We start from the raw sequence: 26,136 nt of genomic DNA, 5'->3' as shown, positions 1-26,136 counted from the left end.
AACAATAGCCTCTCTCCGCCCAGAGCCCACTTTTATTTATTTATACATTTTTTTCAAAGTGACTTCATGAGATCAGAAAGCTTCCAGAAAATGATTCTGAATGATGATTCATATATTATTAAACACTTTTTTTTTTCCTAATCAGTTCGGATGCGATGCTCCTCATGTTGGCTCCGACTTCCTCTTCCTATAACGATGCGGCTCCGACTCAAGATGATGATGCTGAGGCTGTGGGTACCGCTTTAAAGAAGCGGATGCTGACCACGCCCTTCCGCGAACCACCGATAGAGGGCGCGGTTTCGATCCCAAGCAGGCCGAAAGAGCAGCAGCTTTTACCTCACTGCCCTTCCAGCAGCATCTCACCTTCAGCCGGCCACACGCACATCCGCCGACGCCCCTGACAGAGACCACCGGAGGCAGGAGACACAAGCCGCGTCTGGAAGAGAAAAACAAACGGGGCGAAAGCGTCCAACACCAGGGCCAATTGATTTAATAATGTAGGGCTTGTTTTTGCGGTTTGACATCTAATTTAGCCTGCCCGCTTCACTGCGACACAGAAATCCCGCATAGATCTACCGCAACCTTCTCCTCGGCTTGTCACGATCAACCCGTCTTGCCTTCCCGGACGCAAGCAGTCGACGTCTTCCGCGAATCCGTCGCTGTTTGGGTTTTTTTCTTTTCTCTTTTCGGCAGTCAGATCAGGCCGCATCTGCTCGCCCTCCAGCCTCAGCAGCATCTTTCCAGCAGCAGCAGCAGCAGCAGCAGAAGCAGCATCATCATCCTTCTCATCAACGCCATCCTCGAATCTGCGCAATGGCCGACGTACCAGCGGAGTGCAACATAAAAGTGCTGTGTCGCTTTCGCCCCCTCAACCAGTCGGAGATCGTACGCGGGGACCAGTTCCTGCCCAAATTTCAAGGGGACGACACCGTCATCGTGGGGGTGAGTGAGGATGTTGGAGCCGCTTTGTTGCAGGCCCTTCATCAATAAATCACCAGCCGGCGCGACCCCATCTGTTTGGGTCGGAGCTCAGCTGTTCAACGCGACGCAGCAGCAAATTAAAACGCCGCGCTCTTTTCTCTTATTCTGGGGTCCATTGCATGACAAAGCGCAAAAGTTTAGCATTCAATGTGATGTTTCTGAAATGCGCACATTGGCCTGTTGCATCAGCTGACTGTGGTCTGCGCGGTGCTTAGATTGTTCTAGTGTTTATTTTTTTGTTTAAATGTTGCGATTATTGTAGCGGTTTCGTTGAGAATCGTTGATTCTTATTAACGAAAAAGAAATACGGAAGCTCGCCTCGTTCATCTTTGCCTCAGTGTTAAAGAGGCCCTGGGTGGTGTATCCCCCCACCCCCCATCTCCCTAATATACACCGACAGTAAACACATTGCCTGGTAACGTGTTTATAGTGCAATTTATTTGTACATCGTTTTTTTTTTTTAAAAGTGCACTGAAGAAAGAAAAGATGTAAATTCTGCCTTTTTAAATTTGTGTTGATGACATCACAAGAGGCACAACAGTGAGTTCCTCATCAAGAACTACAAGCATGCAGATTTACAAACATTTAAAAACTGACCATGTTCCTCTTTGATATTGCTTTGGACCTATAAAAGAAGAAGAAGAAGAAGAAGAAGAAGAAGAAGAAGAAGAAGACAGTCACTGTGCACTTAAGCCATGAAGGAAGACTTTATTTTTTGTCAGTTTACAATTTTTATGGAGATAAACTGTCCCAAAAACATTCAAGCATAATATCTAATCTTATTAGATTGTACATGATTATAATCAGAAATCTTTGCTATGCTCTATTTTGATTTATTCATTCTCTAATCCTTTGTGGTCCAGTCGACTTTTATAAAATATGACTAATTTTGGCCCAAGCTCTTACCAAAAATAACAAACTTCTGGTGGCAGATATTATTATTTAAAGTCAAAACACCTTATGGTGGGTGACACAGTTTTGTACCCAAAAACAAACATGAAGTGGGGAAAAAGGGTGAAATGAGCAGCACTTGAATCAGGCTAGGTGGCATTAGTAAGCACTAGTATGGAAAAGCGACTTTTGATAGATTTGATTATATATATTTTGACATTCTGAAGCAGATAAGATGCATTAGAGTAAAGCAGTGGCCAGATTTTGATTCATTCGTCTTGATGGATGCAATTATTTCTTACTCATGAGAGTCAGAGAAGCAGAGTCTAATGTTTTGTTCACAAACAACAATGGAAGAAAGCCTGCTGATCCACTGACATAATTCAAGCGCTCTCTTTGGCCTCCAGGCCAGCAGGGGGCTCCAACCAGGAAGTCACAAAGTTCACTACTCTGTCAGGTTGTAAATCCTGTTTTGATTTTCTCTCTAAAGTAATGTTACATTTGGACAAGTTTTGGCAATAGGAAATTGTCTACAAAGTTTACATTGATGAAAACTATCAGCAGAGGTTGGCATCTTTTTTTTTTATAATAGTAATGTAGTCTGCTTAATTCTGCATAATAATTTAGTTTGAGAAACAGGTTCTGATTAAAAGCATGGAACGAATCGGAATCTGGCTTGGAAACAGACTGTAGTTGGTAGCTTTTCTATATTTTAGTTTATAAGTAATTTCAAAAACATGTTTTACATTTTTGCATGTAAAGACTGGAAAGTGTCTCTACTCTACTTTCTTGTTGATAATTGTTTTTAAACAGACTCAATTTAGATACCATATGTACTAACAATATAAACTAATTAACTTAGCATAATCTGAATGCTACATTGTTCACTCTTGGCTTCTGCATATGTCAAACATAAAAAGGACACCAATAAAATAGTGTGCCTGCCTAAGGACACGTTCCAAAAAATGAGAGGATAATGTTGATTTAGATTCTCCCGTATCTTCGAACATGCAGAGAGACAAACTACAGTGAAACTATCTCCAGTGATGAATGCAGAGATCTCATCTTGACCTTCCTTTCCTCTGTTGGCATTAGGTTGGACACTAGAGCCAGAAACCGATCTGTCTAATTGCCCAAAGAGCAGATCAATAATCGTTCAGAGACAGCATGCATTACCGCCTGACCTGGTTTTTCATGTCTCTGGCTTTTAGCATCTGTCTCCTCTTGGGTCTTCTAATAATTCTTTGTTTTTCATTTCTTGTACTTTTTTTTAAATCTTCCTCTTGGCTTTCTTTATTGTCTCTCCGCTTATAAATTTGGTTTCCCTGACGCTTCCTTCAGAGAGTGACTGTCTCTCCCTCGTAAATCACTCTGACGTGTAGGCGGACTGCAGATGAGTCAATTTGCTAATGATGATTAATACAGCTCAGTTTCTGGCTGCTGACATTATTATAGAAGGCTGGCCTCAGGTTCAGATGGAAAAGTGATGGATGTCACTGAGTCACTTATCAGCGTGTCTCACAGAGGCTGCCTACATTTGATGTAATTAAATAAAAAGCATACCATTCTGGATTTAAGCACCAGCATATGGATGAAAGAAAATGACACCAGTTCAGGAGTCAGTATTTGTTTAGAAGGTCTGTATTTTATTTTATTCAGACATTAGCATCTTGTTTGGAAAGATATATACATGTATATATTTCCTGATTACTTGTATGGAGAGTAGAAGTGATATTGTGCCATATGTAGAGTTTTACTAACCAAATAAATAATGACAAAATGATTTGGAGATGACATTTTAATCTGGCTTCAGTAAGTAAATTTATCGATTAGCACAGCTAGCATCACTAAAACAGTCGTCATTCTAAGTGTACTCCAGGGAATGTAGATCTTTGTCTTATGTCTGAGATTCACTGAAAAGATCCCAACATTCCCAAATCCAGCATTTCCATAACAGACAGAGGCTAAAGATCTGAAGATTAAAACAGAGAAACTGTTTTATACCTTTAGCCTTCCTGTTATTTGGTGAAAAATGTGCTCTCTTTTGTTGGCCGAATGAACTGTATACATGTCTTGACATGTTGTGGAAACAGATGCTTTCAACATCACTATGTGCTGAGACACTTAGTAACTGCATAAAGAAGATACTAAGTGTCGTCCATGTCAGCTGACGGAGTTTACATGCTGTGTGTTTGTTGTTTGGAAAAAGATTGTGTTTTTAATTACAGTGGTAGCTAACCAGTCAGGGCTAATGAAAGTGAAAATCCTCAAATTCTGGTCCGGATCTGATTTCTCAGCCCGTCTCTATAATTTACTTATTTTTTCTAATAAACTGCAGCAGCATGTCCTTTTGCTTCTTGTTCTTTGCTTAGCTTCAGTTTTACTATAAAAACTGGAATCTACTGAAGACAGATCCACATGGTTTTGCTAAGGTTCTGTGGAGCATGGTCATGTCAGAAGTGGCAAAAAAAATGGGGGAAAAAATTGAAAATGGTTCATTTTTAAAAAAGAAAAATCAAATTAAAGAATAGCACTGAAAACTCACTTAGGTGTAGATGTGTTTCAAAACCTGTAGGAGCAACAAAACAAAATTCACGTAAAAAAAAAAAAAAAAAAAAAAAGATAACATCGTGGTAACATTCCCCCATTAGGAAAGAAACCCATGTTTCTTCAAAGTAAAGCACTTTATCAGGCATCTTCATTGATATGCCGGTATGTCGGATTATCAACAAGTTGTCCAGAATCAAGTGTAAAACTACAAAAAATGTTTAGTCAAAATTTATTTTCCAAAACATTTTCTTCTCTGATGTCATTTCTAACTGTTTGCTTTTGTTTTGTTTTGCTGCAGGGGAAGCCGTATGCATTTGATCATGTGTTTCCAACCAACACCACCCAGGAGCAAGTTTACAATACCTGTGCCAAGCAGATCGTCAAGGGTAAGGTCAAACCGAGGAACACATCCACTGCTAAATCTACTCACAACATTACAGAAAAAAATCTGACAATCATTTATGTGTCGTTGTGTCTTTCTACATGCAGATGTGCTCAGTGGATACAATGGCACCATCTTTGCATATGGACAAACGTCCTCTGGGAAGACTCACACCATGGAGGTCTACATTACATTACATTACATTATATTATATTATATTATATTATATTATATTATATTATATTATTGCGTTCTGTGTCCAGTGGAGAAAATGAAATATTTCTGCTCTTACTCTTTTGTATCTTGTTCAGCGAAAATGGTGGACAGAATAAGACAATTATAGGGAATCTAGTTGAACTGTTTTTACATTTCCATGACACTATTTACCCGCTGCTTTGTTTTTGGTTCTGGTTTGTTTTGTTTCTGCTACAGTTGATGGAAGCTAGACAATGGTTTTAACAGAAAATATCTATTTTAATAACTGATTATTTGTTGTCCTGAAAACAAGACAATTTTGGTTTTTTTGGGGGGTTTTTTTTAATCACAAATCTTGCTATTTTTCTATCATATCTTGTTATTTTTAGTGTCTTAAGGGTGTTATTGTAAAAAGAGCTTTCATCAACACTTTGATCTGGACACTAATGGCCGTCTCACACCTTCTCAGTGCTGTTTTTTCATCTGTTTTTCATCTGTTTCAGGGAAAGCTGCACGACCCTCACCAGATGGGCATCATTCCTCGCATTGCTGAGGATATTTTCAATCACATCTTTGCGATGGACGAAAACCTGGAATTCCACATCAAGGTCTAATTTTAGACTTGCTCCATCTTGTGTCGTGAACATTTCTCGTTTAGGAAGAGTGTCTTATTTAGATGTGAACTTTTTTTTTTAACCTCCTCTCCATTTTTTATTTGCTGTTCCCTTTTCCTTCCTTTTTTTTCTACATCAGGTTTCCTACTTTGAAATCTACATGGACAAAATCCGTGACCTGCTGGATGGTCAGTGAACAGAGATTGAAAAGAGATTAAAAGAATAATTTGCTAATGTGAAGAAGTATTTGTTTTATTTATTTTGTTTTCTTTTGGCTATAAATGTCTAAATCAAACAGATATGATGTTATGTTCATGTTTCGTTTCTTTTAGTGACGAAGACCAACCTGTCTGTCCACGAGGATAAGAACAGGGTTCCATATGTTAAGGTTGGTAACGGAGATGCTCTATTTTCATCCTTCTAAGTGAACCTCTGGCTGGATTATTACGTCAATGATAACATCTCTGCCTCATTTTCTCCTCCACTTAGGGATGCACTGAGCGCTTTGTGTCCAGCCCTGATGAGGTTATGGATGTGATTGATGAAGGCAAAGCGAACCGCCATGTTGCTGTGACCAGTGAGTATCAGTAAAATCCCATAGAAAACATTTATACGTACAATGATCCACACTCTTTTCTTTTCTTTTTTTTTTTTTTACAATGCAACCTCAAACTTTAATAGATATTGGATTTTTATTTGATTGACCACTGCAAAGCATGAGAGACTGTGAAGAGGAGGGAAAAGGAGACATCATTTTCACAATGTTTTGTGAAAATATTTGTTTTTTAGGGCTAAAAATCTGAAATTGCAATCAACTCCCTGCCATGAGTGAATACTTTGTGGAACCGTGTTTTACGGCATTTGCAGTTTGTCCTTACATTTTAAAATTATGCTGTACTTTGTCTTGGTCTACCGCAGATAGTCTCAATAAAATACATTGAGGTTTTTGATTGTAATGTGACAGGATGTGTGGATCATTTTCATAATGTAACTGTTGTGAAGATCTGTGTTTGGAGAAACACTCACAGCTCCCACTGTTGCCAGTGTCATTGATAATAACGTGTTATGAGTAAATGATGGTCAAGTTTATCTTCCTCGTAATGGAAGCTCCTCGTTACAGGAAAAAAGGACAAGGCAAATAATATTTTCTTAATGAAAATGAAAACATGCACAAAGATCCCTGGATGGGGTTTGAACTTGGTGAAAAGATGCTAAATTTTAAAACGCAGTATTGTGAAAAGTAAAAAAAAAAAACAAAAACAAAGTTGACCCCAAAAAATAAATAAAACCAACAGAGGCAGAAAATAAAACTTGAACATCCCTCCATAAAGGTTGCAAAGGTTTCAATAAATGGGACAATTGTGTGTTTTGCTTTATTTCTGCACTTTTGTCACTTCAACCCTGAAAATTCACTTCCCTGTTCTGTTTTTGTCTATAAGTTAGTGCAATATCACAAGCTTTTGATTGAAAATGATAATTTACCATTATTGTGTTATATTCAACTCTATAATTATTTCAGGTATTGGTGTCAACTGTTTTTAGTATAAATGCTCTTGTACTTTTGTAGTCGACTTTTTCCTGCTGTGGTTACAAACAACATGCTGAAGTAAAACAATTAGTCCAATTATAAACTCCCTACAACCATAAAAAAAATGACTTAAAATGTTTGTGGTTTTATTTGCCCACTCATGTTGATAAAACCAAAGGCAGACTAAAACAGGAAGGGGAAGCATCAGATGAGCTTTGGGAACCGGTGCATTCAAGACATGCGAGTCTCAAACTCACAACAACCTCGAACGTGGAGGGAGCAGCACGCCAGCAGAAGCGGCTCTCAGATGATTTGCTGAAAGCCGCATTCCTGTGCGGCGCAGGGTTGTCCGGTTCCTGTCGCTGCCTGCTGACTCACGGTGCTGCAGAGTGATGTTGCTGATAGCAGCCGAATGGGGCCACAGTCTGCCGACGCGGAGCTGATGCCCTCAGATATCTGCAGAGAAACCTGAACTTTCAGCCTGTGAGGCGGTTCGATCAGGAGAGTCATTTAGGAGAGTGCTGCTCATTTATCAGCGGCTCGCTGTGAAACGGTTAAATCCTCCCGCTGTGATGTTGGCTGCTTTGATCGATTTGAAACTAATTGTAGGGAAATTTTTAATTATTAAAAACAATAAACAGTAGGTTACCGTTTGCACTTCGTAACACTCTTTATTATGAAGAGCTTTGCGTCTTTAAGTTAGATGATTACATGGCTACAGTGTAGTAAAGATAATTAAGTTGCCTTTCATTCAACTCTAATTACATTAGCATAAACTCAAACTCAATCACTGGCTTCTGTTTTCCAACCATGACTTTTCCTTATGTTTTCCTTTCATTCTTTTCCAGAAAGTCGGGAGAGTCTCTCCATTTTAATTGGTTGAAGGGGGTCAGGAGAGGATAGCATTAACGTCAGAATCCCCAAGGCAATAACTAATTTGCTAATAACTAAAACTAATAGCTAATATAAGAATTAATAAATCCGAATAAAATAAGTTGAAGTTTGTGGTTCTAACCTGACAGAATGTGATAAAGTTGAAAAGGTTATGACTAATTTTACAAAGAGCTGAATGCTGGGTAACAGATAGACTGGTGGCTACACATTATAAGATATGTCAGGCCCTACATTCGTCCACTTTCTTTATTAAAAAGTTAGTCACAATGCACCATATTTTAAAGTTGTCCTGTATGGGCGCTGGTGCCTCTTGCCACTATAAATTGCATTGTGATTTTCTTAAGTACTTCCTCTGTTTTTTTTTTTGTTTTTGTCTTTGTCCAGACATGAACGAGCACAGCTCTCGCAGCCACAGCATCTTCCTGATCAACATCAAGCAGGAGCACGTGGAGACGGAGCAGAAACTGTGTGGGAAACTCTACTTGGTGGATCTGGCTGGCAGCGAGAAGGCAGGAGATGCATGCAGGAGACAGCAAATATTCAACACCAGTGAATTCTCGCCAAATTCAGATCAGTGATTATTCTTCTCCGTGTTCGCTTTCCCCCCTCCAGGTCAGTAAGACCGGAGCTGCCGGTTCTGTCCTGGACGAGGCTAAAAACATCAACAAGTCTCTTTCCGCACTGGGGAATGTCATCTCTGCCTTGGCCGAGGGAACGGTAACAGCATTCGTTTCTCTCTTGATTCCCCGTTTGCCATTTCTGTTTGTTTAATTACTTAATTAAAAGACAGACAACAACAAAAAGATTTTCTCCTCAGTTGTTTTAAGCTGTAAGCTGAAAGATTCAGTTTTTCCAAAGTGTTTTAGGACAGAAGAAAATGAACCAGTTTTACATTTCCATTTGTTCAGTTAGTTGTGTTTTAACTCAAAGAGGAAAGAGTCTTTCTGTCCTGCTTGTTGGCTGAAGTTTTTACTGCCCTCTATCTTTTCCTTTCCTTTCCTTTCCTTTCCTTTCCTTTCCTTTCCTTTCCATTCCATTCCATTCCATTCCATTCCATTCCATTCCATTCCATTCCATTCCATTCCATTCCATTCCATTCCAGCAACACAGATTTTTCCATGAAATGCCAGAACCATCCAGCATGTTGTCACATTTGTTGGCTAAAGAACTGTCCGTCTGTAGCTCCTGTTTCAGGCTCTGTACTTCTAACATTAAAAAAATGAAATAAAATAAAATAAATCAGTTTCTGTTCTTGTTTTGTATCTCGCTTTTCTCCTGTTCTTTGTTGTTGATTTATCTATAGCCGTTTCTCTTCTCCGATCGTTCATCTCCTGCAGAAAAGTCATGTTCCGTACCGCGACAGCAAAATGACCCGCATCCTGCAGGACTCGCTGGGCGGGAACTGTCGCACCACCATGTTCATCTGCTGCTCTCCGTCCAGCTACAACGAAGGGGAGACTAAATCAACTCTGATGTTCGGACAGCGGTAGACACACAGTCGACTCAGCTTTGACAAATATTTAATTCTGTTCAGATTGGACAATAAAAAAAAAAAATAAAGCTTGCATTAAAAATTGAGCTGCAATAAGTGGGAGAAGTTAAAGAAATAGGAACACATTTAAGGGAATTATACTTTAAATTAATGCTATTTTCATGCAAACGTTTTCAATGTTGATTTTCTTTTGTTAGACAATATATTTTTTCTCCACTTACTTACTTATATTTTACAAAGCATTTAAAACATCTAATATTTTTCTAACTTTTAGTAAGTTTTTACAATCTAAGCTGAACAGATTTTAAAAAAACTTCCTTCTGATGTTACTAATGTTTTTTTTTTTTTTCTATTTGATTCTGAAAGTCAGAGAGGTGAAGAACCCATGCTTCACTCTTCAGATTAAAATGCATTTTCTGCATTTCTGCTAAAGAAAATGTTTGCACAAAAAATCTTTGTGAGAAGATTTTCAAATGAAGTTTGGACAATTGTTAGACTCATCCTTAATGACATATTAGACATTTTATTATTATATAATCACGGTAAACCATAAAAAATGTTTTGCACAGGAATGAATCAGGGCAGTGAGGTCTTTTGGGCATGAACTGAAATTCAAATGGATAGAAATGCCTTTTGATTATATTTAAGTTTTATTTTGTGTAAACCAACACAAAGCTGCACATAAATGGGAACTGGAAATAAAATATTAATTGTTTTTTGTTCCTTTTCCTCACCCTGGATTTCAGTCATATCTCTGCATGTCCAAAGCATCATACTGTGTGATGTTACAAAATCTGGAAAGAAATTCTTATTTATGTGATAAAACAGTCTTAACAAAGCGATTCTTAATTCCAACCTGTATTTATTCCCTTTCCTTCTTCTGGTCTCAGCGCCAAGACCATAAGGAACACGGCCTCCATTAACCTGGAGCTGACTGCCGAGCAGTGGAAGAGGAAATACGAGAAGGAGAAGGAGAAGAACAAGACGCTGAAGGAGACGATTCAGAAACTGGAGGCGGAGCTCAACCGCTGGAGAAACGGTGCGATCATCTCTTCCAATCAGGCCGTCGTTTTTGCTGCATAACTTCTGATCAGACCCGAGATGCAACGTCGTGTCTCCTGCTTCGCAGGAGAGGACGTACCCGAGACTGAGCAGACCACGGCAGACGTGGTGACTCGCATCGAGACCGTGGAGGAGCGCCCCGTTCTGGACAACGACACCTCCTCCATTGTGGTCCGCATCTCCGAAGAGGAGCGGCAGAAGTACGAAGAGGAGATCCGCAAGCTGTACAAGCAGCTGGATGACAAGGTTGAAAGCTACAAACTTAAAACAGTCCTTTGTTGTTATGTAAACTATGTTAGTTTTATATTTGAGTAGACGTGCAAAGCTGCCCTGAAAATTGGTATTTAAGGCTGATTATGTCCGTCCAACTAAACTAGGGAGCATCAGTCAGAGAGACCAACAAGATCTGTGTGACGCTATACACATTTGAGTCAAATGATTACATTTTTGTAATTTTGCTAAATTATACAGTCAACAAACTGGCGCCCAACGTGGGGCTCAAACCCACGACCCTGAGATTAAGAGTCTCATGCTCTACCGACTGAGCTAGTCGGGCTCAGTCAGGCGTTTCCAACATTTTAAAGGGTCAATATTCATTATGTCACGTTTGCTGCAGGACGATGAGATCAACCTGCAGTGTCAGCTGGTGGAGAAACTGAAGCAGCAAATGCTGGACCAGGACGAGGTGAGAAAACTCTCCCAAATGTCCTAAATGATCCGATTCTGCCTTTAGCTCTTAAAACGTTCTGTTGTATCTTTTACCGTCTTCACGCCGGCAGCTCCTGGCCTCGTCCCGGGGAGACGGGGACAAGGTCCAGGCTGAGCTCGGCAGGCTGCAGGTGGAGAGCGACTGCGCCAAGGCCGAGGTGAAGGAGGTCCTTCAGGCTCTGGAGGAGCTGGCCATCAACTACGACCAGAAGAGCCAGGAGGTGGAGGAGAAGGGCCTGCAGAACCAGCTGCTGGCCGACCAGCTGTCCCAGAAAATGGTACGTTTCACCGTGACACGATTGGTGGAGGGAGTCAGGAGAACCGAGCTGAGAGGCAGGAGGGGGAACAGAAGGTCCATTCTGGCCGCGCTGCAACAAAGAGACGAGCAAATGTTACAGTAACACAGTTTCAGTGAGTGGAAAGCAGTGCAGGAATCTTATGAAATTTAAATATTGGATTAGAAAAATCTGTTTATATTATAGATATGTGGAAGTTATGTTTGTACTTCTGTTAGTTTGCTTTTTTTTTAATGGATGTTTGTAAAGAAACGTAAAGGAATTTCACCGTCATTGCAAAATGATCTAGTAATAATCTTTGTTACTTTTCACTATAATGCCTCTATCAGCGATCCTGAGTCTGTCGCTTGTTCAAAGCCCAGTCTTGAAATTACCGTCATTTTTATCAAGTCTGCAGACCCGTCACTCACTTTGACTACTATAAAACATATAAAAATACAATTTCTTGGCTCGAAAGACGTCCATTACAGCTCTACGGTTGGCTCGTGTGCTTCTCCTTTCCCCCCTCCCCCAGGCGAGCCTGATGGAGCTGGAGGCAGAGCTGTCCCGTATGCAGGAGGTGAGCGGTCAGCAGAGGAAGCGCATCGCCGACGTCCTCAACGGACTCATGAGGGACCTCAGCGAGTTCAGCACCATCGTTGGGAACGGAGAGATAAAGCTGGTGAGCACAACTGCAGAACTAGAAGAGGTTTCATGTGGAGGTTATGGAGGCAGATCACCTTAAAATGTCTTAAACTCAATTATCTCAGGTACAGGCTTCAGTAGGCTAAGATTCTCCTTAATAGATTTTATTTCAGTCATGCATCTACATTCATCCATTTTTTTTATACTCTGTGGCATTAATTTGTTTTATGTGCTGGAGTTTTGCCTCAGGAATTTGGTTGTTGTTGCCCTAATTTGCAAAAAAAAAAAAAAGTTTGTTGTGGTTGGCTGTTCTTTGTTCTGCTGTAAAATTGGACGAAAACTCGTTCATGTTTGTTCGTGTAGCCGGTGGAGATCAGCGGCGCCATCGAGGAGGAGTTCACCGTGGCCCGGCTCTACATCAGTAAGATCAAGTCGGAGGTGAAGAGCATGGTGAAGCGATGCCGCCAGCTGGAGAACATGCAGCTGGAGTGCCACCGCAAGATGGAGGAGACCGGCCGGGAGCTCTCCTCCTGCCAGCTCCTCATCTCTCAGGTGCCAACGCAGAATAAAAAAAAAGAGGAATAAATAAAATAAACAAACTAAAATAATCATGGGCAGATGGTTGAAGGGGTGGAAGGGCCTTCATGGTTCATGCTGTTGTTTGTGCTTTCTGTTCGTGCAGCATGAGGCTAAGATCCGCTCTCTGACCGAGTACATGCAGAGTGTGGAGCAGAAGAAGAGGCAGCTGGAGGAAAGCCACGACTCCCTGACCGAAGAGCTGGCTAAGCTGCAGGACCAGGGTAACGGGCAGCACAGAGAAGCTCAGGAAAGCCTGTCTTGCAAAATAAATTCTGCTTTCTCGCTTCATGTGGCTTTTTTTTTTTTTTTTTTTTGCTTGTTTGCCACTGAACTTACAGATAACTCTGTGCTTGAGGAGAAAGACGGAGAGAAGGGTGAGATCGAGGATGGAAATACGAAGGTAAAGATTTTACTGTGTGCGTTTAGGAGAAAGTTGGTGTACTTTCCTGTAAAAATTTAGTAATTCCTTTAAACCTCACAATATGTTTGACTCAAATTACACTCCTGAGCTTCACCTGCTAAAAAAATCAATACCAGATTTTTTTATTAATTTGATTTGATTTAAGTGTTTAATGCCTGGCAGGAGAAACCATGGTATATTATCAGTCAGCATCTTTTAATGCGCGTGGTTTTCCCAACTTCCAGAAAGCGCTTCGTCAGCAGGGGGAGTCTCACCGCGGCCTCCATCACAAGCAGCTCGCCCGCCTGCGGGATGAGATCAACGAGAAGCAGAGGGTCATCGATGAGCTCACCGAGTCTGACATCATCTTTTCTTTTACCAAAAGATTGTCTTCTATCCAGTCTTTTAATTTCAGTAGTTATTTGCTATTTTACTTGTGTTTTCCATTGAAGGAACTGTGACTTATTTTATTTTTTTTATGTCCTAAAACTTCAGTCGCAACTCCAAGCTGGAGCTGGAGCTGGCTCAGGTGCGCGCCGACTTTGATCGCCTGAAGAGTCAGGACAGCTGCAAGAGCGAGCGCCTGGAGGAGCTTTCGTACGTATCTGGGAGTTTTAGTTTCACTAAAGCTAGATTCGGATTAAAGTCATGATCCTGATGTTCAAGAAAAGGAAATAAAAAAAGAAAAAAAATCATGGCCATTTAGTATGTAAATGAGTATTTATGCATATTTGACGACAGAGGTGATTGATCTGAGTTTTAGTCCAGCAAGAGGACAACTGAACAGATGCTTTTCCTGCTTTTTGTTAGATTCCTGCATGAGCGCCATGAGCAGACCAAGCAGGACTTGAAGGGTCTGGAGGAGACTGTTGTGAGTAAAACAGACACGACTCTCCATCTGCTTACAACTCCAAGAGTTTCTCCCTAAAGGACGACACTGTTTAAGTTTCGCATAACAGAGAAAATAGTTGTTTTTACCGCAGGTCTGCAAAACCAAAACAGTGAATTTTTTTTTTTTTTTTTTGATGTAGCAGCCCTGGGTTTTGTAGTTTTTACAAGCGTATCTTGTAAAAACTACAAGAACTACAACAGTTTTTAGTTGTTGTCATCTGTGCAGACAGCAGTCGTGTGATTGGTCTGAGTTTTGAATTGGCCGTGGTTCACACGCTGAAATGCTGCAGTGGGAGAAACTTATGAAGACTTTGCAGAGACTCTGCACTGGAGTTCTGTCTTATGGAGCTTCTCTAGACTTTAACCGTCTTTCCGTCTTCCAGGCCCGGGAACTCCAGACCCTCCACAACCTGCGCAAGCTGTTCGTTCAAGACCTCACGTCGCGGGTTAAAAAAGTAAGGAGCTCAGCTCTCAAGAAACCCGTGAGCTACAAGCGCCTCACAGAGGCTTACGAACATATTCACACGCCTTGAAATTCTTCACGTTTTGCCACATTACGATGACAGATTGCAGTTTTTTTTTTTACTTGAAAACGATGTGATAGATCAACTCAAAGTAAAGTATGATGGTAAAGTGGAAGGAAGAGGATTCATGGTTTGGACGTTTTCATTTTTAAAACATATATGAAAAAGGAGCAGCTCAAGTGGGAGAAAAGACTGAAGAGTGGCAAAAAGAAAAGCAATATTAAAAGAAAATAACTGACCACTTGTTTACCTGTAAACACATTACAGTCCTGAATAAAAAACTGTTTCAAAGGCTGAAACTGGGGCACTAAACATTGATAACAGGGTTTGTAAAAAAAAAAAAGAAAAAAAATGATACAAACTATTAATCATTTATCTTCCACTCTTCAACTATGCTTACTTACTGATGTGACAAAATGTAAAAACGTACCGCAGCAAACTGCTCTGTGTTACTTTTGATTTTTAAAATATTTCTACAGAAATATAAAAAAAAAATGTTGCAGACAATTCATCAGCTCCTCCGTTAAGAAGCGTTCCCCTTTTGATTTTCTCTTGTTTTTTTCTTTGTTTCTGTCTCTGCAGAGTTCCGAAATGGAGCCTGATGATAGCGGGGGGTCTAGCACCCAGAAGCAGAAGATTTCCTTTCTTGAGAATAACCTGGACCAACTTACAAAGGTTCACAAACAGGTGAGAAGCGCATAGAAGTGAGACGGGTTGTAATAATAAGCGATGTGATCCTGCAGGTTGGAATTAGATCTTAGAGAAGACGTACGACATTAATACAGCAGAGTTATCATGATGCATTATTGCTATTTTTCACTCACTTTTTGCACCAGTCAGTTTTGGGTCATTTGCTCCAAACAACACAAGTAGATTGTGAGTTTGAAAGTAATAAATGAAGATCTCTGCGAACCGTTTGTTTATATTGGTTCTGTGCCTTTAAATCGGTTGTATTTCATCCTGTTTCCTGTCTCTCTTACCCCACACCCACAGCTGGTTCGTGACAATGCAGATCTGCGTTGTGAGCTTCCAAAGCTGGAGAAACGTCTTCGGTCTACTGCTGAGAGAGTTAAGGCCCTGGAGACTGCACTGAGGGACGCCAAAGAGGGCGCCATGATGGACCGCCGCCGCTACCAGCAGGAGGTGGATCGGATCAAGGAGGCCATGAAGTCTAAAATCGCGCTGCGGCGCCCCCATGCTGCACAGATCGGTACAGTTCCCTCACTTGTCCTACGCAACACTCGAGCGTGACGGTGCGACTACGAACAGCTGACAAATCTTACGTGGCTCTCGTCATTCCAACAGCAAAACCAGTGAGACCAAAGCAGCTGCCCGTCTGCTCTCCCACCAACCCGTTCTACGCCTACATCCGGGCCACCGAGCACGCCAACGCCTACAGCAACGCCCTCTTCCAGAGCAGCACGACGCCCAAGAGCTCCTCCAGCATCGACTGCAACCTGAACTCTGTGCAGAGCAACACGTGAGTTAAATACTCCCTCGGTCTGCGCCATCTTTGACCGGAGCGCTTAAACGTTTTTCCACATTTCTCCATGTTTAGACCAGAAACTGCAAAGTCGTCTACGTCGAATGTGACAGACCAACGCATGGCGATAACTGTGAAGCAGAAGGAGAACGCATGATATTAGAAACACTGTTTACGAAAGTAAAGCACATTTAAATAAAGAGGTTAAACCAACGTGCTGCCGGTTAATATATGGAATAAAATATGTGACACCAATGTTTGTAAGAATGTTTTTATAAAAGACTAATGTTAGAGACTGGGGCAGAGCTTCACTTTCCAGTAGAAAAACAACTGAACACATGCAGACACAGAAACAATGAAATCCTTTATTCATGTTTTAGAATGGCCCAGTCAAAGTCCAGCCATAAATCCTCATAGAATACATATGGTAAAACTTGAAAACTCTTCTTATTAGAACGTTCAGACTTTCAGAAATATTCCAGTAGCTTGTGTTGGTCTGTCAGGACAGCTGAATCAGCAAAATACTCTGAAGTTAGAGGTGATTATGTGACAAAATGCTAACAGATACAAGGTACTACTTTTGTAATGCCTTGTACATAAAGGCGCACAGAATCTAACGAGCTGATTTTGTGCTGTGAAACGCAGAGATCTCGCAGGTTACTTCATTTAGTTTCAATGTTTCCCTGTTTGGCAGAGTTTCCACAGCTCTGGGCTACAGAGCAGGGAGGTATAATGGAGATGTGCTGGAGTCCTACCCACTCAACATTGACAACGGTAAAAATAAATTTATAAAAACCTCGACTGTTGTTGAGAACAGCTCTAATAATTGTGTTTCAACATCTTCTTAAACTCCTGATTTTTTTTCCTCCAACAGGAAACAGCATCAATGAAACCAGAGACATAAATGACAACAGGTGAGATCTGAAAGAAAATATTCACCGTTTTATTCAACAAAGGTTTTTAACCTTTTTTTTTTTTCTTCTTCGATAAACTAAAAATGATCTTAAGCAATCAGGTTGTTGACGTCCTTATTAAGAGTCAGTCAGCTGACCTTTATGCAGCGCTATCCAGATGAAACTCACAATGTTTCTGCTTCATCAGAAGTGACGTTCACTGTGGCAGCGAGGTGGATGACTCAAACAGGCACAACAGCATGCAGCAGCCGCAGACTGCTTCAAGTTGTGAGTTTATACGAATGTAACCTTTAATCTAACGACTACATACCTGATCCTAGACTCACTTGGAATTTTAGATTTTGTTTCATGCACACATTTCGCTTTCTGCATAAAGCAGTAGATAATAAAGGGCAGAATTCCTGATGTTGTCCAACTAAATACTTTTTCCCTCTCGGCTATTAAAGTAAACAGAACTGCAGTGGATACAAAAACCCAGTAAAAAAAAAAAATCATCTGTGTTTGGTTTGGCTTTTGCCACGAAAATTAAATCTTGTTGTTTATTGAAATTGTAGGGGTTTTTTTTTCTCCCATCACAATTATTCTACTAAAATTGATGACATTATGTGGAAATATTGAAGCAACATCTAAAATATCAGCCAGGATGCTAAAGCTTGGGTACAGATTGACATTCTGTGCCCAAATGGGCCAAAAGTCCAGCAAACTATAGTGAAAAGCTTGTGGAAGAATAAAAATTTCACCAAAATGATGCAGCCTAAAGGCACTTTGATCAAATATTAAGGAAATATGTGTAAAACAAAATTAATCTGCATGGATTCTCTTTAGCTAAAAGGCTCTTTCATATTCTGATATTTAGCAAGGACATCCTAAATGAGGGTAAGAATGGCTTAGTTGCATATAATGCCACACACTGAGGGAAAAATCTTTTGCAGTGTATTTAAATATCAGGCTTACATTGAAAAAAATATCACTTTTCTAAAGAAAATAAATTATACTGGTGAAGAGTTTTTCTTTCATAGCTTCAAAAAAATAACTTTATGCATTAGATTCACATACAATAAGCAAGAGAAAGTAATCGAAGACTATAATGCATCTAGAAAAAACCGTGTTTGTGGTTTAGCGAGGTGTTACAAGCACTTAAGCATTTTGGGGTTTTCTATATTTTGTGTGCTAGTTTGAGACACAAAGAGACATTTCTCATAGTGACTAATGAAGGGCATTTACTTCTCCAAGTAAAGCAAGAGGCAAAATTAAATCTGTTTCTCTGAGATCTAAAGCCAGGAATTAAACTGCAAAAAAAAAAAACGTATATAAATTCGGCTAGCAAAACAAAACACAGTCCAACATAAAACTGGTGGTGTGTACAAACCAAAATCAACCCAAATGAGTTGATTAGTTAATGATCCTTCCTGTTATTAATCTCTATTTGGTTGTCTTTGCAGAGCTCAACCAAACACTGTAACCCTCGGAGAACCCTCCCGTTTTGTTCGCATGCAGCCTCTGTGACCTCCGTCCACCGCATCACCACTGAAGATGAAGATGAAGATCTGTAGCCCTGTGGAAGATGAAGCCCCCTCCTGTTCCCACGGTGACCTTTCTTGCTCTCCGTTTTGGGCTCCAGTCCCTTCCGGTTCAGCCAGTGCTGAGCATCTTCTCTCAGGCTCTGCTTTATTCAGACAGCCTAATCACAGACGAATCTAAATTATTGATCCGTGAGTTCATCGACGGGGCCCAGCAGATATCACTGCCTGAGGTGGCTGAACCGAACCAGGACTGGACCCAGATTGCTCGATGCTCACACTTTGTAAATAGTAGTGCTGTATACTCCTGTAGTTTTTTTTTTCTTCTTTTTGTTTTTGACCAACAACTGTTTGTCCAAATTGCCACACTCGCTCCGCCCCCTTTGTGCAAATTTTCTTCGCCACGCGGGTTTAAAAAAAACAACAAACAAAACAACAAATGCGAGCGACCATGAATCTTTTATTCCGTCATAAATAAGAGCGTATACCAGCTAGTCGGTTGACACCTCAGTCTTTTTGTGCATGTTGCTTAAGTTTCCTGGCCAAGCTTTCAAATCTCTCTGCATGTGTCCTATATGGAGCTGGTGATGGATGCAAGAAACAAGAAACGAGAGCGGGACGATTTCCCTCAGTCCAGATCTTGGTGTCAGTACTCTATGTTTTCTATCTCAAAGTAAATCTCAGTGCAGATTTAAATCAGTGTAAATAAAAAAAGAAAAGGAAAAATCACAACGAATATTAGAGAGAATCCCAGCTCAGACTCGCAGTTGCATTGAGAGGATCTCGACTGATTGCTTTGATAATGCCGCAGCTGTACGATGGCCCTCTGTACATTCCCTGCACCGCTCGCACACTTCAGTGTCCCCTTTACCGAGCCTTAACATCAACTGATACTTCACAGTCAATTGGACTCGCTGGCATTTGCATAAAGTACATTTGTAATTACTACCTCTAGAGCAGCTTGTTGTTTATGAATACCTTTCTTTTCAGATGCTGATTAAAAAGAGAGCTGATCTTAGAGTTTCTACACAGTTGTAACTTTAGAATAAGAGTACGTGTAAGTAGATTTTGACGTATTAACCATAGCTGTAGTTTTCGCCTCATGCCGGTTCATTAAAAAAAAGCATTTTTATTTCCTCAGAGCTTGGCCGATGCGATGGTGTTTGCAAAAACGGCCTTTTCAGCTTTAAAACGACAGCATGAAGCTTTGTTGTTATTCTTTGTCACAAGATTTGACTTTAGATTTTTGTGTACATTACATCCACTCCCAAATGTGCAGAAAAGCAGAGGCTTTTTTTTATTTTTTTTTAACGTTTGACATATGGGCAGTTGCCCAGGACGGCATTAGAAAACGGGCGCACAAACACCATGTACAGGATATGTAACCTATTTATCTGTTTGTCGCGTTCTCTCAACAAGTTTTCTATCGTTTTCTTACATGTGCAATTAAATGAGAATTGGTACCTCCATCCTGTGGCCAGTCCTGCTCACATTGGGACAGAAGGGTGTGTCTGCTGTTGGTCATTGTGGCCACATGGGCTTAGGCACAAGCTATTCTGTGACGCCTTATTTTCCTTTGGGTAAAGTGGTTGGGTGCTAAGTTTGGCTTTGCACTACTGAATGAATGAAACTGGAGCCGTTTCCATGGGTGTTTGTATCGTGGAAAGCAGAATCAGAATGGAGGAAGTAGCAGTGGATGTTGGGGGGCGGGAGAAAGAAGTGAAGGATCCTTAAAAGACAGTATGGAAGCTGTTACTGAGGACCGAAACGTTTAACGCTTCAGGTTTTGTTCCAGACTGAGCAGCCACCAGTCTGGAACTTTTTGAGGAAGTTGTGTGTCCTGTTGTCGTTCTTCTGCAAAATCCTGACCAGCCAATCAGGATAGAGGAAAGCAGCATTTCATACAGGTGGGAAACAAGTAGGTATTGTCTCAAAATGGAAAGGAAACAGTTAAAAGGGAAGTTGAGCAGCTAAGCACCCAACCATGTTCTGTCTTCTTCAGTAAATTTGACAGAACTTTAGAGTTTAATTAGCCAATTACACACACACACACACACACACACACACACACAAAAAACATTTAAAAATGCTCAAACATTTATCCCGTGTGAATTCCTCCGTTCTTTTTCATCACATTTCCGCTCGGCCTGATGCTCTTGCTGGCATTAATAACATCTCAGGGCTTATTACACGCATAATCAAAGCAGGCATACATCACCGCCATTGTCTTCCTCCTGAGCTATGTGATTGCTGATGAACAATCAATCCGATAAGTATCAGTGTATCCTCCTTCAGTCTAAGCAAAAGAGCGAGGTGACTCATGAGAATGGAGGAGATATGTACGTAAATCCAAATAAACCCGCCTCCATTCTAACTCATAGCCTTTCAACCCTTCAATCTTATATGATATTTAATTTTTTTTAAATAGATCTGCATTAGAAGGACTGTGTAATATGTCGTCATCTGCTGATACACTGTCTGAACTCAACATATCTACGATACATGTGCTATATACTGGTAAAGCTGTAAGAAAAAAGGCGCATCATGACATAGTAGGATGCACGCTGACCTCGTTCAGAGAAATGCTCCTTTTATTTGTTTCTGTATGCTTCTAATTGTAGTGTCGACATGATTATGTGAAGAGTCACCTTGCAGAATATCTGTAAATATAGATTCATCACTATGCTGTATGTAAACCTGTGTGTTGTAGTAAAAATGTTCAATAAAACTGTAAAAAAGGTGATTTGGTGTCGTTCTTGTTCACGCCATGCTGGTGTGATGCTGCATAAGAACAGATGGAAATGGTGCCATCTAGTGGTTCTTATGGTTAAGGTGTAAAACTTTCAGATTTTATGAATTGTAGGAGAAATTGTCATTTCTCCTGCATTCGTGTTCAATCTTTCTGGGTAATTACTTTGTAGAGCCACTATGTGTAGCCTCATTCAGCTTTGCACTATAAAAATGGATTCTTTCCAGTTTAAGCTCAATGAGGTTGGATGAGTACAACTTGTGATCATCCGTTTTCAGGTCGGTCCACAAATTTTGATAAGTTTTTAGGTCTGGACTCACAAACTGAATGATCTAAGCTCTTATTTTGGCAGGATGTTTAGCATCACTGAACCTCAGTCTCAACTCTTTTTTTTTTTTTGGCTGTAACGTTTTCTAACAGGATTGCCCTTTGTTTTGCTCCATCCATTCCCCATCAACTCTGACCAGCTTCCCTGTCTCTGTTGAAGAAAAGCAAACCCGTAGCATGATGCTGCCACCACAACGTTTCGCCACGGCGATGCGTTCACATGTGCAGGTTAGTTTTCAAAATGAATTGTTTTGCATACAAATCAAATGGAAACAAACATTTGTTCTGCTCGGCTGGCATTTAAAAACAGCGTCAGCGCAGTGGAACATGATCCATGTTTGTAGCGAAGGGTTAAAAATACCGTCACAAAAAGAGGGACTCCTTGTCATCTGGAACATGCAGTTATTGCATATTTTCCAGTTCATACAGTGTTTCTTGAAATGCCCAAACAGAATTTTGCAACTCCTTTCAGTGACTTCATTTCCTGCTCTCTGGTGTTATCGCAACCTCTGACCTAAACAGGAAACTGATGTGAAATTATCGAAAAATGGAGACTTGCCAAAGAAAAGCTGAGATCAAAGTAATGTCAACGGCAGAGAAATTAATGAGTTAAGCTGCAAGCACTGAAGACACAATAACCACACATTTAAAAGGTGCTAAAAATATAAAATGTACACTGGTGGTGTAGTTATCTGGACTCTGCTTTTGTCAGCGTTCACAAAATACTGCTGATGAAGTAAAGCTTTGCCTTCAAAGGTACTTCCTTACTTTGTGTTATTTTATAATAAGCTCCGCTTCATGGTTCCCACGAGAAAGGAAGCAGTGATGTAAACAGCAGTGGCATGTGAAGCATCTTCAGGCCACTGTGGGGTTTAAGTAAATAAGAAGGATGCAGATTAGCTGCTCGGCACAGCTATTGTTCACATGATTGGAGTTGAATATGAGACAGATTTTTACTCATCTTCTTTTTTTTTTTTTAACTTAAATATCATTCTGAGTTTATAGCATACTGCATGGATGGATGCTTATACTGTACAAGAACCAACTACGGTGAATATCTAAAGCAACAATTACATGGAAAAGTTTGCATTTCATGTCGATTTTCTTTCATTTTAATTTTTTTTCTTATTTTTGTGACATTATTGAGAAATCTATAAATATGTTTTGGACGTGTAAATTTTAAACAAAATTGTAATTTTCTTTTGTTTTGTTTTTATTAAAGTTTTGAGAGGTGTCTTTTTCTCTTCCTATCAGTCACAAACATCTTGACTGAATAAAAGTGAATTAAAATTCAGATATGCATTTAATTTGAATAATTTCAAATGTGTGCATCTAATTAAAAAAAGAACAACGCACAGGCTGTATGTAATTTCAAGATGAAAAAAGAACAGTGTAACGAAATTTACACCAACGATGATGTGTAGATGTGAACCTAATGCTAATTCAAAATACAATAACATGAAGGCAAACTATCTGATCCATAATCTAATAATTTAATAAACAAATCAAAAGACAGATTAATCTATAATTTCACCTTCATATGTTGCAACCGAGTTGTAAAGTTGACTCGGACCGGCTCGGTAATTAACAGCATAGAGTTCAGCTTTGACAGTAATTGATTTGGGGGGGTTCGTGCGCATTCCCGCTGCGCGCTCCCGCGGCGCTGTGGGATCGATCGACAGCAGCGGGGCTGAACGGACGGCGACAGTCCGCGGCAGGCAGGCAGGCGGTCAGTCCCCCGTGACCCTCATCCCGGTGGACGGAGCTCGGCCAGCAGCGGCTTCTGTCGCCCGCGGGGTTCACTGCAGCACCGCAGAGGAGCCAAGCCACAAGGTAGAGACTGTCAGTGAACGAGCTGAGGGTTGTTTCTCTGTAAAGCTGGAACATCGTCGTTTGCTGTGTTTTAGAGGCAGGGAGTTGCTAAACTGAGAGCTGCGGCGCTGAATTGCTTAGTTGGTAAAATGATAGAAATGGACGCATGACGGTGCCAGGCTTGGTCTACTATTTAGGTTTATTTAGGATTTTGTGGACACCCCTGTTATCCGATATTTAACTCATTTGGCTTGAAGGTTTCATTTAATTGTTTGTTTGTTTTCCCCAAAATGTCTAACTTGGAGCAGCTCTAACTTAAGCTGCTCTAAGTTAGAGCTCTAGATGAGCAGCTTGCCACATTTAGAGAGAAATGCAGTGTGACTGTAGCTTGGTTACATGCAGTTACTTACAGATGTGAATCTCTTAAAGTCTGCACATTTAGGCTGCTGCAAGGAATTATTTATCTGTACATTAAGGTGGTTTCTTTAGCAATCTTGTCTTATTATTTACTATAGTCAATAACTACAGTTGATGAAATGCTGCTTAACACATGCACTGACTTCATATCACCCAATACTGCTGCGCTAATAGCAAGTCACTGTCATCCTGCCAAACCCACCAGCACTCTGAGGATTGGATTTCACTTCAGCAAAATCAATGAAAAAAAAAAAGGGTTGAGTGAGCAATGAGGTTGATGTTTTTAATCAGAAGCCATGGAAGGGCTGATAATCCTCACTGCTTTTATTCTTCTGGTCAGTCCGATCAGTTGCATAAACCCGAGACTGATGATGTGTTGACACGCAGACACCCTCACACGTACAGGACCCTGTGGTTGGGTGTCACTGGTGGGTCCAAATGAGCTGAAGATCTGATACCGGCTATTCATCACTGCTGCTCTGGTCTTCAAGGAGATATTTGTGAGTGGAAGTGAGACTTGTGAAATGGGCACTGACTTCTGTTTTATCCAAGTGTCTGCAGACTTCTGTTTATTTTGGACACCACTGTGATTAATCATGTCAGAGAGTTTTAAGAGTGTTTGATGTTGTGCTGGGGCTCTTACAGTACTTATGTAAGCCTTCATTTGGCTAAAAACAAAACTAGAACGACACACATCACACATAGGTCTGGTTGAAGAATGGGAAGGTGTTTTTTTATTTTATTTTATTTTTTTTTACTAATTGACAAAAATGTTTCCAACGTTGTTATTTTTGCAACGTTACTGAACCGAAACTGGACACAGAACTGATTTTGGATTTGAAATTTGTGCAATTTGCATCGGCAGCCAGTTTTAAGAAACTCAGTTGGATCATTTTGGTGTTAAATGTTGAATCTGAAAAGAAACTCGTGTAAAAACGATTCTGAAACATGTTGCAAGCCGGCATGTTGCGAGTCGGCTGATTTCTGACGAACTGTCCGTGTGACCTGAGCGCCGTCTCTTCATTCCTGCAGCCAGTTGTTACTGTCTGTCTGTCTGTCTGTGTGGGTCTGTGTGGCAGCGTCTCCTCTGCTTCAGGTCTCCTCCTCTGCTGTGTGGGCGAGGTTATAAATAAGGGGCTGCAGGCTTTTTTTTTTTTTAATTTGTTTTTTTTGCGCGTGTGTTTTGTTTAACCAGCTGCCGGAGAGGGTTGTTTGCCTCCTCTGACTGCAGGTGTGCTCTGTGGCCTCTAGATGATGTTCTTGAGCCTGTTCAGCCGGAGCCTGCTGTCTGGTTGTTGTTTCTTCTTTTTTTTTTTTTTTTTTTTTACAAGTGTTTCTGTCTGTTTGCTTTGGATCAATGTCACCTGTTTCCTGTACTCTAGCACTGTGTGTCTAAATGTACTGCCTCGAAAAAGCGTTCTTACCAATTGAACATTTATTTTTTTTGTAGCATTTTCACACCACAAGACTTGGGTAAAAAAAAAAAAAGTCATGCATTGCTTTTAAAAATGTGCAAGATAAAAACGGAAAATTTATCTCAGAAGCTGGTCAGAGTTTATGGGAACGTGGGTGGAGTTAAATGAAGGGCAATCCTGTAAGAAGCAGTGCTAACGGCAGCAGAAGATTTAAGACTAAAGGTTTAGAAAACATTTGAGAAATATTAAGACTTTGGCATTTATTTATTTTTTACTAAAATAGTTATAAATGCAGCACAAATGTGATTTAGGATGCAGATGAAGAAAGTCAGTGTGTGAATACATAAAATTCAAGGTCTGTAAACTGTTTGCTTTGCTAAGATGCCGTGGATCTAAATAACAACCATGACTGGAGGAAAGTTTTGGGAAGAGGTCTTTTTAGCTGCAAGCTGGAACAGATTGAGAGAAAACAAACTGAAAGAACTGAGCATAGAGAAAAAGTTCAGTAACTCATACTTTGAGGTTTTTCTTCGGAAAAATTATACCCTTGTGATGTTTTTGTCTGAGAGCGTCCTGGTTTGGACAGAAGTGAGCGTGGGACGTTTTTCAGTTTCGACCGGCTGTTTTAAAGTTTTTTGTCCATTTCAGCCCCATGAAGTAGGATTGGCTTTATCCAGGATTCTTCTTTAAATTTGTTAATAAATCCTTATTGTTGTTTATTTAGATATTTTGAAGGTGGAGGATGTTGTGCATTAAACTGAAAAAAGGAGAAGGATGACAGTTTCCACATTAAACGTAAAAAAAAAAAAAAAAAAAAAAACTTTATGGAGGAAATATTTATAGAAATTACCATAAATCCAAACCAGCATAAACTGTCTGTGTATTGTG

At 40.3% G+C, this 26,136-nt stretch overlaps 1 protein-coding gene and 1 non-coding gene across 2 annotated transcripts; one reads left to right on the top strand and one right to left on the bottom strand.

The window, feature by feature from the left end:
• The first annotated feature begins 153 nt into the window (after window positions 1-153).
• On the top strand, window positions 154-20,576 carry LOC103139009 (kinesin heavy chain-like). Its single transcript, XM_007553447.2, has 29 exons — window positions 154-942; window positions 4,721-4,808; window positions 4,912-4,985; window positions 5,503-5,607; window positions 5,753-5,801; window positions 5,946-6,001; window positions 6,103-6,190; window positions 8,420-8,544; window positions 8,648-8,752; window positions 9,373-9,521; window positions 10,418-10,566; window positions 10,657-10,835; window positions 11,206-11,274; window positions 11,369-11,575; window positions 12,108-12,254; window positions 12,581-12,769; window positions 12,900-13,017; window positions 13,135-13,196; window positions 13,442-13,551; window positions 13,692-13,793; window positions 14,007-14,067; window positions 14,471-14,542; window positions 15,194-15,298; window positions 15,605-15,821; window positions 15,917-16,091; window positions 16,789-16,868; window positions 16,969-17,008; window positions 17,196-17,275; window positions 18,451-20,576. Coding segments are annotated over exons 1-29 (3,132 nt in total). The 5' UTR covers window positions 154-813; the 3' UTR covers window positions 18,453-20,576.
• trnak-cuu (transfer RNA lysine (anticodon CUU)) lies at window positions 11,073-11,145 on the bottom strand. The gene has a single exon. It is a non-coding gene; the product is annotated as a tRNA-Lys (tRNA).
• Window positions 20,577-26,136: the final 5,560 nt, after the last annotated feature.

The sequence above is a fragment of the Poecilia formosa genome, unplaced genomic scaffold, assembly GCF_000485575.1.
Source record: "Poecilia formosa unplaced genomic scaffold, Poecilia_formosa-5.1.2 Scaffold56, whole genome shotgun sequence".
Taxonomy (NCBI): Eukaryota; Metazoa; Chordata; class Actinopteri; order Cyprinodontiformes; family Poeciliidae; genus Poecilia; species Poecilia formosa.
Note: the sequence above shows the minus strand (reverse complement) of the source record. Positions and strands in the feature narration are given on the sequence as shown.

What these genes read in the sequence shown, in the direction of transcription:
- LOC103139009 (XM_007553447.2), top strand. Translation starts at nt 814, where the DNA reads ATGGCCGACGTACCAGCGGAGTGCAACATAAAAGTGCTGTGTCGCTTT. An exon ending in GGCTAAGCTGCAGGACCAGG is followed by an intron (nt 13,018 to 13,134) that starts GTAACGGGCAGC and finishes CTGAACTTACAG; the next exon opens with ATAACTCTGTGCTTGAGGAG. An exon ending in CCCACTCAACATTGACAACG is followed by an intron (nt 16,869 to 16,968) that starts GTAAAAATAAAT and finishes TTCCTCCAACAG; the next exon opens with GAAACAGCATCAATGAAACC.